This window comes from Melitaea cinxia, chromosome 21, assembly GCF_905220565.1.
Source record: "Melitaea cinxia chromosome 21, ilMelCinx1.1, whole genome shotgun sequence".
Lineage (NCBI taxonomy): Eukaryota > Metazoa > Arthropoda > Insecta > Lepidoptera > Nymphalidae > Melitaea > Melitaea cinxia.
The window spans coordinates 12,622,405-12,639,112 of record NC_059414.1 but is presented as its reverse complement, the minus strand read 5'-3'; the positions used below and the strand labels follow the sequence as shown (position 1 = coordinate 12,639,112).

Here is a 16,708-nt window from a genome sequence, read left to right as displayed (position 1 = left end):
ACTACCCTCTATTTTGTTTTAGGAGAGAATATAACAAGTACAGAAATAAAATCGTTATTTGAGATTTTGTAATACTTTAAAACGTTATCCAATTCCTATATGGGCATTTCTCTGTAAATTGTTCAGCTCAATGTCCCGGGCAGATATAATATGAAAACTATAGTTCATTGTATAGTTTGTACTAAACTTAAAAAAGATAATCACCTAATTTACCGCTATCCACCGTAGAATATTCATTTAAATAAAGTTTACTAAATCAAAAATTGTTATTTTTACTGATACATAATATACCTAAAAAATATAATGTCAATATTATCCCCACGCTCACGCACAGTCCCCTGGCTTACTTATTTAAAACTGACGTAATAACATTTAATACGTACTATTGATCTTATTTCTATGTAGTGCTTTGTATGCTTATCTTTGAAAAAAAAAAACTAACCAGGGGACTGTCTGTCGAGACAAAAATAGGCTTAACGTTGCCCAGTTTACAGAGAAGTATCCATGTACAGCTAAATACAAGTGACATGCATTTAATTAAATCAAATATATACATACCGCTATAGACAAAAATTTAGCGAATATAACCAGTAATGCGCTAATAAATACCAAGAAGGATATCACGTCTATAATTATTGTTTTAAATTGCAATCAATTGATTTATTTAAGCAAAGCTAATAATATATAATAATTAAAATGTTATTTTTTTTAACCTTCATTTCTCGTTTAAAATTTTTATTATTCTCACATCATTATTATTGGACAAGTATTTTTAATAAGCAGTGGTAATAATATTTAGCTAGAATTTTATTGAAGCTATAAAGATTTCCGACGCCGGTGTATGTAGGACAGAACCTGAGAATCATAAATAATAAAAATATAATCCAATAATGGATGAAATAACTTGTTTGTATTAAAATTAATAGTGTTTCTTATGTAATATCTCATTGAACAACGAAACTTAAGATTTATTGAATGAATATGTTTTTTTTTAACGTTTTAACATCTTGTTAAGTATCAAAGTATAATGATAATCTCAATATATATCATCTAACAAATCAATTTGAGTTTTTTTAACAAAATTAATTGGCGATATTGTTATTTTAGAAAAAATTAAAACAATAATTGGTCATTAAACAACCTATCATAATTATATTTTGGGTGCGGGAATCGCAAAGACAATTAGGTACATTGACAATATGGATTTAGCAATGTATTTGTCTTTGCGATCCAACAACCTTCTTTAATTTAGGTTATTTCTTACGAAACTTCTGCTTTGCATATGCAAGATAAAATTATACCTAAGATTTGTACATATGATGTCTATACTTCTGCCTATATTAATCAAATTAAATCATTAAAATATTAAGCGTCCTTGAAATCTATGTCACTCATACAACGATACCAAGGTATTATCTTAAGAGACAAGTTCCAGATCTCAATTAGTACAAACGGCATGGGCAACTAAGAGCCCGAGGATGTTGTAAAATATAAAAAAATGCATGCATATAAAGTACACATGTCAGAAGTGTACTTCTTTGGCAAACTAATTTTTAAGTCTCGTTTATATTGTTTGCAATGTAATACTATCGATACTAATGTAACAAACTTTTTAGTTTCTATAGTACACGCTAGGTGGCGCTGTTGTTCGACAAAAACGGTGCACATCTTCGTGACGCTAATCTAATATAAAAAATTCTCCTGTCGCGGTGTTTGTAGTTGAACTCCTCCGAAACGGCTTGACCGATTCTTATGAAATTTTGTGTACATAGTGGGTAGGTCTGACAATCGAACAACAGCTATTTTTCATCCCCCTAAATGTTAAGGGTAGTCCGGCCCAATTTTTTTTTATTTTAAAATAAATTATTTATTTTTTATTTTATAATGATTTGGCGTTGAAAAATACATACAACCCTAAATTTTCACCCCTCCACCACCAACCCCTATTTTTAAATAGCGTTTAGCGGCAAGACCACGTTTGCCAAGTCAGCTAGTATTATTATATATTTATATTATTGCGTTTCATCCGTAAAAAATTTACCCTTATACGCATGAAGAAGTTTCACTTAAAAAACTTTAAGTTAAATGAAAACATTTTAATGCGCGTCAAAGGCGACGATACGTGCGAGTTGGCGGAGTACTAAAGCGTGAATGAGGGTACTGCAATACCGCCAATTGGGAAAAAAGGAGAAAAACCTTTAAATCTCAAAGTCAGTGCTGATTAATAAGTGATGCTTAACTGGGGTAGGGCACAGCAGGAAATTTCCTGCTCAAAATATGGAGCTGCCCGACTGGGGCAGTACCTCGATCTTACAGAAGACCACATCTAAATAATACTGCTTCACCGTTCTGGTGTTGCAGACGTCTATAAACTACGGTGATCGCTTACCATCAGGTTAGCCGTACGCTTGTTTGATGACAAAAAAAAGATGGCGACACCAACATCTGTACTACACGTGGTCTTATTGTATAGAAGTACAAAATCTGAAATATAATAGCATTTATTAGCGAATATAATAAGAATTCTTCGGTTTTAAAATTTATATTTACATCATTACAAAATAAAGTAAAAAATTACCTTGAGATGGTATACATTATTTACTGATGGTTATATATCCGCATACTATTTTTTATTTTATTCATACTACTAGCGACCCGCCCCGGCTTCGCACGGGTGCAATGGTGATACTAAATATACTACAGAATGTCTTTATTTATAGTGTGAAGCTACCTTATAGCATGGTTATTAACATAATAACAACAACATTCAAATGCGTCGTTAGATTACACGTTGTTACAGAATGCGTTGAAGAAATAAAGGTTCACTGCTCGTTCCCCGTAGGTGATAGTGTGATAATATATAGGCTACTAGCTGTGCCCGCGGCTTCGCCCGCGTTTAAATCAGTTTGTCACAAAGTTTTCCCGGCAAACTTCCAGTGAAACTCGCATCAAAATCGGCTTAGACGTTCCGTAAACCTTCCTCTTGAAGCCATCTCTCCATTGGTGAAACCGCATGCAAATCCGTTCAGTAGATTTTGAGGGAATCGACACATACGCTTTTATTTATTTATTTATTTATTTATTTAACACCAACAAGATAAACACTGACAGTAGACAGATATAATCATAAACAAAGTATCTTAAAAGCTAAGCGTTATCTTAATTATAGGTGTTACACGCATTCTATTAATTTAAGCACGTATACGTACATAAAGATTGTTATAACAAACGATATTAATTAAAATACATTAAAAAACAATTCTAACATAGTAAAATAAAGTCCCGATCAATTGACCATACAGTTGAAATGAAAAACAATTTAATATGATTTGATTGTAAAATTAAATTAACATTAATGAATAAATCGCAGTTATTATAAAACTAAATAGTACAATCTAAAATTGATAATTGAAAATCTATTCACATAAATTTAAAAAAAAAATGATATATAATAATTAGAGAATAAAAAAAAAAACATTAAGGAATTATGTCATGCAATCAAAAAAAAATCATCAGCTATTATATATTTAAATATTGATAAGTTACTCGAAAAAATGTCAATAGAAACATTAGGATCGGGTTGTTTTACCTTTTTTTCAATGTTTTTTCTGCAATTCGATTTGTAAAGCGAATTATAACTCATCATCAGCCTGTTAATTGGTGAATGGCGTCCCTGACGAGTCCGGGTGAATTTTTCAACAAATGGAGTAAATGAAGATGGTCTTGCTGCTCTTGAAGGGGCATGAAAGTTTAATTTATTTAATAAGTAAGAACTGTCAATGACACCATTCACCAACTTGTGCAGAAACACAAGATCGTGGAGACATCTTCGATTCACAAGTGGTGGAAGTTTAAAATACTTTAGTTTTTCCTCGTAACTATTGAGCGACCTAGGTATATCATGATAAAAGGAGAGGTGCTGTAAGAATCTTTTCTGTACCTTTTCAATTCTTTTACAGTAGATATCGTAATAAGGATTCCACACGACACTACCATACTCCAAGTTGCTACGAACTAGGGCTGAGTAAATAGTAATTTTTGTCTGGGCGTTTTTGAAATCTTTACAATTGCGGATTATAAAGCCAAGGGTCTTAAGGCTTTTGCTGACAATATTGTTAATATGAACGTGGAAACGGAGTCGATCATCAAGCACTATCCCCAAATCGCGCACATGAGACACCTCTGATAAAATGCTACCCTCGATAAAGTAAGACCTTCTAAGCGTGGTTTTCTTTCTCGAGAAAGAAATAACCTGGCACTTATCCGTATTAAGGACCATGCCATTGCTCTGACACCATAATACCAATCTGTCCAAGTCGCCCTGCAAAAGTAAAGCATCAGCATTGGAACAAACTGGTCTAAATACCTTAAGATCGTCAGCAAATAAGTAACAATTCGAATTGGTGAAACAGCTACTGATATCGTTAATGAATATGTTAAATAATAAAGGCCCTAAATGGGAACCTTGAGGTACACCTGTACGAGCGGCAAATCGAAAAGAAGCATAACCGTTAACGACAACAGTCGATGTTCTGTTTGTGAGGTATGATTGGAACCAAGCCAACAGTGGTCCCTCTATGCCGATGTTTTTTAGTTTGTTCATTAAAACGACATGATCAACCTTGTCGAAGGCCTTACTGAGATCAGTGTATATTGCATCCACGGATTTGCTATCATCAAGAGCCTCAGTAATGTCCTCAACAAAGGAAACAAGATTCGTGGTTGTTGAACGAGCCCTCACAAACCCGTGTTGCTCCTCTGCTACATGATGCTTGAAATGCCATGTTATAATCGGGCAGATGAGTAATTCAAAGGCCTTAGCGAAAACTGAAATGATAGAGATGGGTCTGTAATTTTTGACCTCCTCTCTATCCCCGCTCTTAAACAATGGCAAAACCAATGCCTCCCTCCACAAAGTTGGATATGTGCAGGTATGAAGCGAAGTGTTAATAATTAATGTTAGCGGTAAAGCCAAAGAACTAGCGCAATTAGAGACAAAAACAGATGGAATACCATCTGCACCAGCCGCCTTAGAAGGGTCAAGTCTTTTTAAGACTTTATAAACTTCGTCCACAGAAAAAGATAGTAAAATGGGAAAATTATTACTGCACACTGGGACCATATTTGATGATGAAAATTTTGTTTTCGTATCATTACCGTAAACCAAAGAAAAGTGCCTCGCGAACAAATTACAAATATCCGTTCCGTTGACCGCGACTTTATTACCCAGTTTCATTTTTGAAGGGTAAGAACTCTTACCCCTCTTATGTTTTAAAAATGACCAGATTAGTTTTGGATTAGATTTTAAGGATGCTTCAAGTCCATCCAAGTATTTTGCGTAAGCAGATGACAACAGCTTATCGCATCTTCTTTTTAAAAGGTCGAAAGTTAGTTTATCGCGAGGATTATTATATTTGCGCAACCTCAATCTGTATTTATACTTTTCTTTGATGCAGTTAATAACACATGGAGTGAACCAGACCGGGTAGCGACTACTGCGAGGTTTAGACTTAGGCACATATTTTTTGATTAAAATTCGAATCTGCTCGTAGAATTTGTCAACCATTTCATCTACAGAAGGGCAAATGGTTAAGATCTCCTTCCAGTTGACCTCATTGAGAGCAATTATTATATTTTCGTAGTCAGCCTTATGAAAACAAAATTTTGTTACATTACAGTTAAATGGCAAGGTTGAAGATTTATTAAAATTCAATGAAAAAATTAATGGGGGGTGAAGGGGATCGAGAGAAGTCAACGGATCAATACAGGAAGAAACATCACGAATTGGATTGTCGCAAAGAATTAGATCCAAGATTTTATTTTTAATATTTAGTATATTGTTGAACTGGCTTAGGTCATTACAAGATAGAAAATCCAATAACATATTCTGTAAAAGACTATTAGAGGGAGCTGCTGAAAGATGACCCTGAGGTTCTTGTGACCAACTAATACTACTGAGATTGAAGTCACCCGCTATAAGAGTGCGGCCATCAAGTGATTCCAAGACCCGATTTGAGTTATCAATAAAGCATTTTAATATATGTTTTTGTACGGGGGGAGGAATATAAACTGCGCATATGTATACCTTCTCCGAGCAACTGTGATCTTTATTAAACTCTATAGAAACCCAGAGATCCTCGCAATCGGATTCAAGGTTGTAGTGTCGTGTAGAATGAAATTGTTTCGATACTGCAATTAGCACGCCACCACCGTTCTTAGAGGCATGAAACCCACTACTTTCACGATCGCGTCTATACACTATATAACGATCATCAAAAACTTCCGAATCGAAAACGCCATCATTCAACCACGTTTCGACCATAATAATCACATCATATGAGCTGCAAATTACATTGTTAAATAAACTTAAGGTTTTTGTTCTTAACCCTCTCACGTTTTGATAATAAACAGAAACACTACCTAGTGTGCCCTGTGAAAAAAAAATATAATAGTCAAAATTAGCGGCACCTTATGACAAATTACTCAAAGTCTCATGATTGCGAATATACACGTAACTTGTGCCCTCACTTTTCCTGACAAAAATTTTACCATCACGAACCCACACAAATTTGAATCCTAGCTCCTTCGCTTTTATCCGCGCCGCAGCATGAAGAGCTTTTCCTTCTGGAGTAAGGTTTTCAACTATATAAATTGGTGTTTTCTTTGTGCTTGCAATACCCAAGTGACTAGTATTGATTTTGTCGTTCGGATTATTTTTATTGAATTTTATCGTGGCCGCTATGAATTCGTCACGCAGCCTAGGGCTACTAAATTTTACTAAAATAGCTCGCGGTCGAGGACTTTTAGCATTCAGTTTTGCTAGTCGAGCGCAAAAATGTATATTTTGATCGGCAATAGGACACTTAATAATTTTTCCCAATTGCTGCACTGTATTAACAAGATTTTCATGCTTATTCTCTGGAACGCACTGTATTTCAATGTTAGAGGCTCGTGTTTGTTGTTCAACCTGCATAAGACGAGTTGATAAAGACAGGTTCGTACTACGTAATGTGTCATTCTCCTTAATCATTGAGTCCAACTTAGCAGATTGTGCAGCATGGTCAACCTTAATTCTCTCAAGATCTTGATTGAAAGATGACAACGACATTTCGAAAGAAGTAATTACGTTTTGAATTTCTAGAATTTTAGGGTTAGGTTTTGGGGACTTTGTTTTATAATACACTAACGGTTGCCCGCGACTAATCGCGACTCCGCGTGGTTTTTTTTTTTTCGAAGTGAAGAGTGCTGTTGGCCCTAGCGGCCTTTACAGCGTCACCGGTGAGAGGGGCCGGGCACTTAGGCAAGCCGGCCGCGAAGGAAGAATGGGAGCCCTCTGGGAGAGCTCGGGGGGAAAAACGCCCGCCCTAAGGGTGTCTCCTAGCGAGATCGCACCTCGGCTTAGAGCGTCGTCGGAGTGGAAGAGGCGCTATGCGGAGCGCTGAGACGGCTTACGGACGGTCAGCTACGCGCCTAGGCGCGTGCGAGCCGTCAGAACGCGGGGACCTCGCCCTCGCCGGCGGGGGCGGTGTGTGTGTGTATTGTGTGTGGTGTAAATGGCGTTAAGCGCCGTGATCCTATCGTCAGGGTCGGTTAAGACGTGCATGGGACGCCTTTGTACGGTCTGTAAGTTACCTCTACCTACGTATTTGCAAGCCTCTGCTACAAGAGGATTTGGGTGACTGCGCGCTCTCTCAAAATACGCTGTAGCGAGTATTTTGAGGTGCTTCGCGATTGAATCGATCTTAAGGTCGCGATGTAAGTCGACATTACGCACATACCACGGCGAGTACGTTGCAGTGCGCAGAAACTTGTTCTGAATGATTTGGAGCCTATGGATGAGGGTTGGCGCCACATGAGCGAAGACGGGGCACGCGTAAATCATAATAGGTCGTATGCAGGCCTTGTATAATGTCGTCTTATTTCTAAGAGACATTTTACTCCTCCCGCATAGCAGCGTGTGCAATCGACCTAGTACGAACGCTGCCCTGTTTCGGACCCGGTTGATGTGGGCTTTGAACAAAAGTTTACTGTCGAGAATGACACCTAGGTACTTTGTTTCCTTTAGCCAAGGAATCGGAGTGCCGAACAGGGTAATGGTCCCGGGTCGACCTTTCGTCCAGAAGACGCGTCTGGTGTGCTTAACAAAGTGCACTGCTGCACTCTTTTCGGGGTTTACTTCGATTCTCCATTTCCTAAACCACTCGCCGAGGGCGGTGGCCGCGGATTGGAGTCGAGAAGTTATAGCCTCGACGGAGGTGCCGGTCGTGACTCCGCGTGGTTATGAAGATATGCATTACTATTAAGATGCTAAATGCAAATTATTTTTTTATTTCAGTCACTTGAAATGCTTATCACTCTGAGTAACTTTTTCAAAGGCACAATTTAGTATAATTTAATAGTTATTTTTATAAAACCTTTTTATACACCACATTTTTAGTTTTATTTTCAGGCTGCAGTATAAATAACCTAACAGGCGAACTTATAGCTGATGTATATATTTCATACAAACTTTCAACCCCAATTGAACCCCCTTAGTGGTGGAATATCGCAAAATCCGTTCTTAGCGGACGTCTACTAACTATAATCTACCTCCTTGCCAAATTTCATCTTTGTCAATCTTGGATGGATGGACCATCCGGCGGTTTTTGAGTTCTCGTGATGAGTGAGTCAGTGACCTTTCTCTTTTATATAACATATAGATTACGATGTTTTATTTGGACACTTCCTCACCATCTATCTATAGAGCATACATTTTAAATTTCAAGTCTCTTCCTTCAAAAACATAGGACTTTCATACAAACTTCCAACCCCCGTTTTATCCCCTTGGGGGTCGAGTTTCGTAAAATCCGTTCTTAGCAAATCTTTACGCCTTATAAGGAACCTACTTGCCAAATTTCAAGTTTGTAGGTGTTATAGTTTCGGAGATTTTGTGATGAGTGAGTCAACCTACCATCCCCCGTTTTAACCCCAAAAGTGAGTTAATTTCTAAAGATATATTATTTGGACACCTTTTCATCATCTATAGAGCATACATTTTAAATTTCAAGTCTCTTACTTCTAAAACATAGGACTTTCATACAAACTTCTAACCCCCGTTTTACCCCTTTAAGGGTCGAGTTACGTTAAATCAGTTCTTAGAATATGACGACGCTTTATATGGAACCTACCTGCCAAATGTCAAATTTGTAGCTGTTATAGTTTCGGAGATTTCGTGATGAGTGGGTCAACGTAACATCCCCCGTTTTAACCCCAAAAGGGAGTTGATTTCTAAGAAACATTATTTGGGCACCTTGTTACCATCTATAGAGCATACATTTTAAATTTCAAGTCTCTTACTTCAAAAACATGGGACTTTCATACAAACTTCCAACCCCTGTTTTACCCCCTTAGGGGTCGAGTTTCGTCAAATCCATTCTTAGCAATAGATTACGCCCTATAAGGAGCCTACCTGCTAAATTTCAAGTTTGTAAGCATTATAGTTTCGGAGATTTCGTGATTAGTGAGTCAACGTAACATCCCTCGTTTTAACCCCAAAAGGGAGTTGATTTCTAAAGATACATTATTTGAACACCTTGTTACCATCTATAGAGCATACATTTAAATTTCAAGTCTCTTACGTCAAAAACATGGGACTCTCATACAAACTTCCAACCCCCATTTTACCCCCTTAGGGGTTGAGTTTCGTAAAATCCGTTCTTAGCGGATGTCTACTTCCTATAAGGAGCCTACCTGCCAAATTTCAAGTTTGTAGGTGTTATAGTTTCGGAGATTTCGTGATGAATGACCTTTCGCGTTTATATATATTATAGATAGATAGATAGATATAGATATGTTGACCCGACTTCTTAATAATATTCGTGCCAAATTTGAAGTAAATCCTAAATTCTAAAAACTATATTTTTGGCTTCAGTATCGATTGTAGATCACACCCCAAGTATTCTTTAAAAATAATATTCAATGTACAGTTTTGACTTTCCTACCATTTTATTATATGATTAGATTGGAAATCAATAATAGAAAATGTTTTTGTAAAAATAAAACGAATTATCACAGAAAATATCTTTATTTCAAACTAGTAAATCAAAAAACGTACATCGTCAAATTATTACAAAAAAATTTTTCGTACACACATCAAAAGAACACATTAAAAAACAAATTATGAAATTTAATAAATCGAACACATCCGCTACATCTACCGTAATATATTATATAAATTCTTTACTTTCTTGTATAAAAATGAAATATAAACTGTCTTAAAAAATCTACTTTAGTATTAATTAGAAGTCTACTGAAAAACTGTAAATGAAAATTCAAAACTATAAGAAATAAACAAGTACATAATTCTTATTTATTTAGCACCACAGTCCATAATTATCGAACTTACCTCCTTACTAAAGAAATTTTTTAAAAATAATTTGTGTTTGGCAAGAAATAATTATAAAAATAATAAGTTGAGGTCAAAAAATTTTAATTGTTATTTTATGGATTCTAAAGTTGTTAAAAAGAGCGGTAGTTTTCTATTAGGTTCAAAGGTTACAAAATATAATTAAATATTAAATTATTACGTAAAAACTTCTGTCATATAAAATTTAATTTTGCAAAAGTAAGTTTTTTTAAGCATACAAATTTATACTACATTTAAAATTAGAGAGAAACTATTTTTATGACGTAGGTGGGCAATGGAAGTTATTATTTAATACGATTTTATACCAAGTGTAAAAATATATGAAATTACATAAAATAATGCCTTGACTTACGCTACATTACTTTATACTTATTCAAATACCAACTTTCAAAATTTTCTCGATCAAAATGTTTTGTCCACAGATGTATATGTTGCAGTCAGAACTCTTAACCAGTCAAAAGTACTATTGACTAGCGAAATCAGTCAAAAGTACTTTTGACTGGACAAGTTGGTCAAAAGTGGTTTTGACTAAAAATTATTGGTTATTAGTACTTTTGACTGCAAATTCGCGGTTAAAAATACTTTTGACTGACGCTCTCCGTCAAAAGTAGTTTTAACTGCAAAAAGCGTCAGTCAAAATCACTATTAACTCGTTAGATGTGAATAAATTTAGTCAAATGATCCTGATAAACCATAATAAATTTATGCCAGCGATCTTCTTGCGACTACATGTCAATCAGATCGACTTGGCAGCGGCAGTTCATTTCAGTGTGCAGGATCGGTTTCTAAACCTGACCCATCCTTTTCTTGCTTTTCTTCCTTTGGCATACTTCGCACATTGATAAATAGATATTAATCATTTCTTTTGTAACATTAGCGTACTTTTTTGCCGTTTCATTCTTAAGTCTATCGCGACAACCATGCCCTATAGAAATATGAGCAGCATCAATAATGTCGTAGATTTCCTCAGCCGGCAAAAATATTTGACAGGTTCTGTGTTTGTAACTAATTTTTTTATACCACAAACTTCAATGTGTTAAAGCGTTGTAGTCTACTGTACTGTAATGATGTTTCCTTTTCATTAAATTTCGCGTCTTCCACATCCATTGCAATTTTTTCAAATTTTTCTTTTGTTATCACATTGAAATTATATCTTTCATATCTTCCATCGCTAAAATTCTTTGCAAAAAGCCTTCTTATTTTTCGTAGTCACTCATTTTTGTTCTAATATCAGCACGTTCTCCACTAATGATGAGTAATATAAAAGTTTATATGTGCGTTTGTCGTTATTTTTATCGACCACCTTAACTTTTTAAGAGTTTTGACAGATACAACCAGTCAAAACCACTTTGGACGGAATCATTTAGTCAAAAGTACTTTTAACCAGCTCCATTGGGCAAAAGTACTTTTAACTGTTATTTTAGTCAAAAGTATTATTGACTAAAGCAAACGGTCAAAAGTACTTCTGACTGATTTTGCTAGTCAATAATGCTTTTGACTGGTTAAGAGTTTTGACTGCAACATATACAACGAGTGCTTATTCTAAATTGCTTTATAATGTAGTAAGGGTATTCAGGAAGAATAAAATCGTTGTTCACAAATGTGAGGGAAAGTTTGTATATAAGTCTGCAGCGCGGCTTACGTCAGCGGTAACTCGGTCACAAATAAGCGTAACACTGCATCGCGACTTACGTAGTCTTACGCAGTAATTCATTCATACCTAACCGTAAGTTCAGGATATTACTGTATTAGTAAAAGGGCGATTAGTATAAAGAAAGAGTATAAAATACATTACAGCATGTACGGCCTTAAAAAATAATAATAATAATACATTAATATCATGTATATTGTCATAATGCTCACATTTGTCAATTATTATCAAACTATAAAATCAATGATTCAATATTATTTGAAAATACATAAAAGAAAACAAAATATAGTGTTATTCTATTGTACCTTGTCAATTTTTTTCTTACAATGAACTTATTACAAACGAACATGGCAAGATTTAAACAGATTAATTTAATATAATTCAAGTACGTATTAATTTAAACTTACAATAATCCTTTGTCATTTTAAATGTATTCTTTTTTTTTATTATCACTTTATTACCGAATCGATTCTCAAATAGTTATTAACAGAACTTAAACTAATTAGGAAATGAAAAATTTATAGTCAATCTTTTTAGATGTTTCACTGAAATTACAACTATTATGTAAACTTTTTTTTGTATTAAGTACTTATCTAATCAGAAAGGAAAAAACTTTTTTTTGTAATATAAAACTATAAGGGCAGTAGTTTACAGTTTCAATTGTTTAAAAGTGAACATTTATCGTCAAATGTGGTATCACTTTCATTTTGCCTAAAATTATTCTATACCTAGGTCACCTCTTTGATGGTTGCGTCGATTTTAAAATTTGGTTTATCTATCTTACTTAACTCAAGGTTAGGTTTTAGTTTCTTATTGCATTAAGTTTCACTTTTCGATAGAGAACATGGCGCTGTAATCAGCTTCTAAAATTCTTCTAAGGGCTTTTCAGGCAAGACAAAGTCTTTTGGGTCCGCTTGTCATATGTAAAAGGCTTATTTAATATGTTATGTGCACCACGTCACCGCCAACCGATAGGAGACATTGACCCTGAAATATTTTCTATCATTAGTTATTTTTACAAAAAAAGTTTCCACATTTATCTATTGTCTAAGAAATTATATATGTGGTGTTAATTGAAGAGTATTATATTTGTCATACAACACAAAAAAAAAAACAACATAGATTACGAAAATAATCGGAACTTAGAATTTATTTATACTTGATATCAATATTTTCATTTAGAGAATATTACCAAATAATACCAAATTCAATAACACCAAAATCTGATTTTATGCAAAGAAGGTGTTAATATGGCCTATACAGTAACGTGTCTGTTTGTCGAGAGAGAGAGAGAGAGACAGAGAAGTGCACAAACAGCGAGCGAGCGCACCTGGTTCTTGTGCGCGTTGTGGTGCAGCAGCAGGTGCGCCAGGTACAGCGACGTGAGCGCGTTGCCGCATGGCCTATACAGTAATGTGTCTGTTTGTCGAGAGAGAGAGAGAGAGAAGTGCACAAACAGCGAGCGAGCGCACCTGGTTCTTGTGCGCGTTGTGGTGCAGCAGCAGGTGCGCCAGGTACAGCGACGTGAGCGCGTTGCCGCATGGCCTATACAGTAATGTGTCTGTTTGTCGAGAGAGAGAGAGAGAGAAGTGCACAAACAGCGAGCGAGCGCACCTGGTTCTTGTGCGCGTTGTGGTGCAGCAGCAGGTGCGCCAGGTACAGCGACGTGAGCGCGTTGCCGCATGGCCTATACAGTAATGTGTCTGTTTGTCGAGAGAGAGAGAGAGAGAAGTGCACAAACAGCGAGCGAGCGCACCTGGTTCTTGTGCGCGTTGTGGTGCAGCAGCAGGTGCGCCAGGTACAGCGACGTGAGCGCGTTGCCGCCCAGCGCCGCCGCATAAGCACGCGCTATGGCCAGCACCTGCGGGTCGAACGTTTTTGTTGATAATAAGGGGAGGGCAAACGAGCGGACGAAGCAATTTGATATTAAATGGCTACCGTCGACTATGTATATACATACATCTGCAGTGCACTGTATAGTGTACAATATAGCATGACGTGACCACATACTGTATAGTGTCGTGAAATGAACAGTATTGTATGTAATGTTTCGTGAACTAGTGAATGGCTTACCTCGCAGGTGAAGGTGTGCAGAAAGCCACTCAGTCCGCCCAGCTCTCGCACGGCGGTGGTTTCGCGCACAAACAGCAGTCGGAGCGCGCACACGCGCCGCGACACCCGCGCCCCGTGCACGCCCCCCAGCGTGGACAGCGACACTTGGGGTGCCCCGGCCGAGCCACTCGCTCCACCCGATGAAGGTCCGGCACGACTGAACTGTATCATACGTATATTTTTCTATACGACTAAGTCGGCAAACAAGCGTAGGGCCCACCCGATGGCAAGCGGTTACATATGTACGTTACGTAGCCTATAGAAGCTTGGAACAACAAAAGCATAGCAAGCGCGTTGACGATCCTACCCTCGACCCTCCCCAGGAGCTTTGGTCACCTTATTCACCACAGAAACAACCCTATTTGAGAGCAGTATTATTTAGCTATGACCTTTGTAAGGTTGAGGTTCTTCCAGATTCCGTGACTAGAGGCCTTGACATAATCTGACAAGTCTTCAATAACCAAATACCTAGTTAAAAACAATTACGAGAAAATTTGTTTATTGTAATCAATGTCAGAGAAAAGAAACGTCATCATCATCATCACCATTTTAGCCTATCGCAGTCCATTGTTGGACATAGGCCTCTTACTAGTTCGCGTCAAAAATGGCGTGAACCCATGTGTGCTGACTTTGTCGCACCGAAGACACTGCTGTCCGTTTTCGGCCTGTGTATTTCAAAGCCAGCTGTTGGATGGTTATCCCGCCATCATCGGTCGACTTTTTAAGTTCCAAGGTGGTAGAAAAAGGAACAAAGTTGAATTAAAAAACAAACACGTTATTTCTTACCGATCCACCACTTCTATCTTCAGAGGCTTCAGGCTGTGTCTTCACTAATTGTTCCTCGTCTAGTGCGAATATGTCGTCATCCCCTTCTACTGCTTTATATTTATCTGAGCTGTTCGTGTGTTCGACTTTAGACGGATCGACAAGAGGAATGGCTGTTCCCGATACAACTAGTTGGATTTCATCCTGAAATATTAGAAAAGATTTTTGAATGAAAATATTTGCACGTGTGTATTTAAAGTGTGAGGTTTTACGGCGAGAAGTCTACCAGTCAAATGATTTACTGGTCATAGTATTAAAAACGTAAGCTCCTGACTTGACTTTGATAATAATGCTTCCATTCGCCAGGTCCATTCTTAGTTTCACACCATTAATATAGTAACGTAAAGTTAAAAGTGATAGACGCTGTCGAGCAATCGCCCTTAAAGAAAACAGAGAAGCTATGGCACTCGGCAAAAATATCTAAAAGACCTTTGATCGGGTCTGCCATGAAGAAGAAGAAGAAGAAGAAGAAGAAGAAGAAGAAGAAGAAGAAGAAGAAGAAGAAGAAGAAGAAGAAGAAGAAGAAGAAGAAGAAGAAGAAGAAGAAGAAGAAGAAGAAGAAGAAGAAGAAGAAGAACTTTTTTATTAGTGTATATTCTATTTAATTGCATTATATTTAGTAGAACATAGCCCCGTTCTTAAAACACGATTTTACGTGAATACAATTATGATCACGATTTACGTTAATAAAGAAAGAGACATTTAAACGGACGGAATAAATTGAAAATTTAAAAAATTTAAAAGTTCTTGAGCGTGTGCGGATGTGCGAGTGTGCGGGGGTTACCTCGGGCGCGTCGAGCTGGAAGGAGGGCGGCGCCAGCGCGGCGGGCTGCAGGCGTCGCAGCTTGTACGCCGCGCCGCCCAGCGCGCTGGACACGAGCCGCTCCGCGCTCGCGCCGCCCGAGCCCAGGCGCGCGCGCCACACCTGCCGCACGGACATACTGTGACATTCTGATTTAGTTTACATCAATTGAGCTTTTTTTACACAACTAAGTCGGTAAACAAGCGTATGATTCAATTGATGCCTGTCTAAAAATTTTTTAGCAAGGTGCAGAGTTTTCCCAAATTCAATCAGAGTATAACTGTATTTGAAGATTCTGAAAACTACAATTTACTTTGCACAAAAAATACATGTGAATATTGGGTATGGGGGCAGGGTAGTCCTTAAATTCAATAAGTATCACCAATGGGGGATAAGAGGGTCAAAAATTTGCTAAGAAACATCACGTCATTAATGGACGACTCTTTACAGACACCTGCAACACCGGAAGCATCGCAAACGCGTTGCCGACCCTATCCCCAGTCCTCCTGAGGAACTCTCTACATTACTCACCACAAGAACACGACACTGCTTAAGAGCAGCAGTTATTTAGCTGTGATCGTCTGTAAGGTCGAGGTACTACCCCAGTCGGGCTGCTCCATATCTTGAGCAGGATGTACCTGCCGTGCCCCCCCCCAACACTACCTGCGTGAAGGCGTGCGGCGGTGCGTGCGCGGCGCGCTGCGCGTGCGTCAGCACCGCCATGTGGGCGCGCCGAGCACACAGCGCGCGAGCCGTCTCCACCTATAAGTCATAATCAGAATATTATTTAGTTATTTATTTATTTATTTATTCATTTATTTATTTATTTATTTATTTATTTATTTATTTATTTATTCATTTATTTATTTATTTATTTATTTATTTATTTATTTATTTATTTATTTATTTATTT

General features: G+C 37.2%; 1 protein-coding gene across 1 annotated transcript in view; it reads right to left on the bottom strand.

Annotated features, from left to right (window-relative positions):
- Positions 1-12,233: 12,233 nt before the first annotated feature.
- LOC123663956 (C2 domain-containing protein 5) overlaps positions 12,234-16,708 on the bottom strand; it is a 28,633-nt gene continuing 24,158 nt past the window's right edge. Inside the window, exons 17-22 of the mRNA XM_045598593.1 lie at positions 16,459-16,557; positions 15,778-15,918; positions 14,955-15,137; positions 14,130-14,330; positions 13,813-13,917; positions 12,234-13,043 (exon numbers count right to left, since the gene is read on the bottom strand). Of these exons, the coding sequence (XP_045454549.1) occupies positions 12,993-13,043; positions 13,813-13,917; positions 14,130-14,330; positions 14,955-15,137; positions 15,778-15,918; positions 16,459-16,557 (780 nt within the window). The 3' untranslated portion in view covers positions 12,234-12,992. The remainder of the gene's footprint in view (positions 13,044-13,812; positions 13,918-14,129; positions 14,331-14,954; positions 15,138-15,777; positions 15,919-16,458; positions 16,558-16,708) is intronic.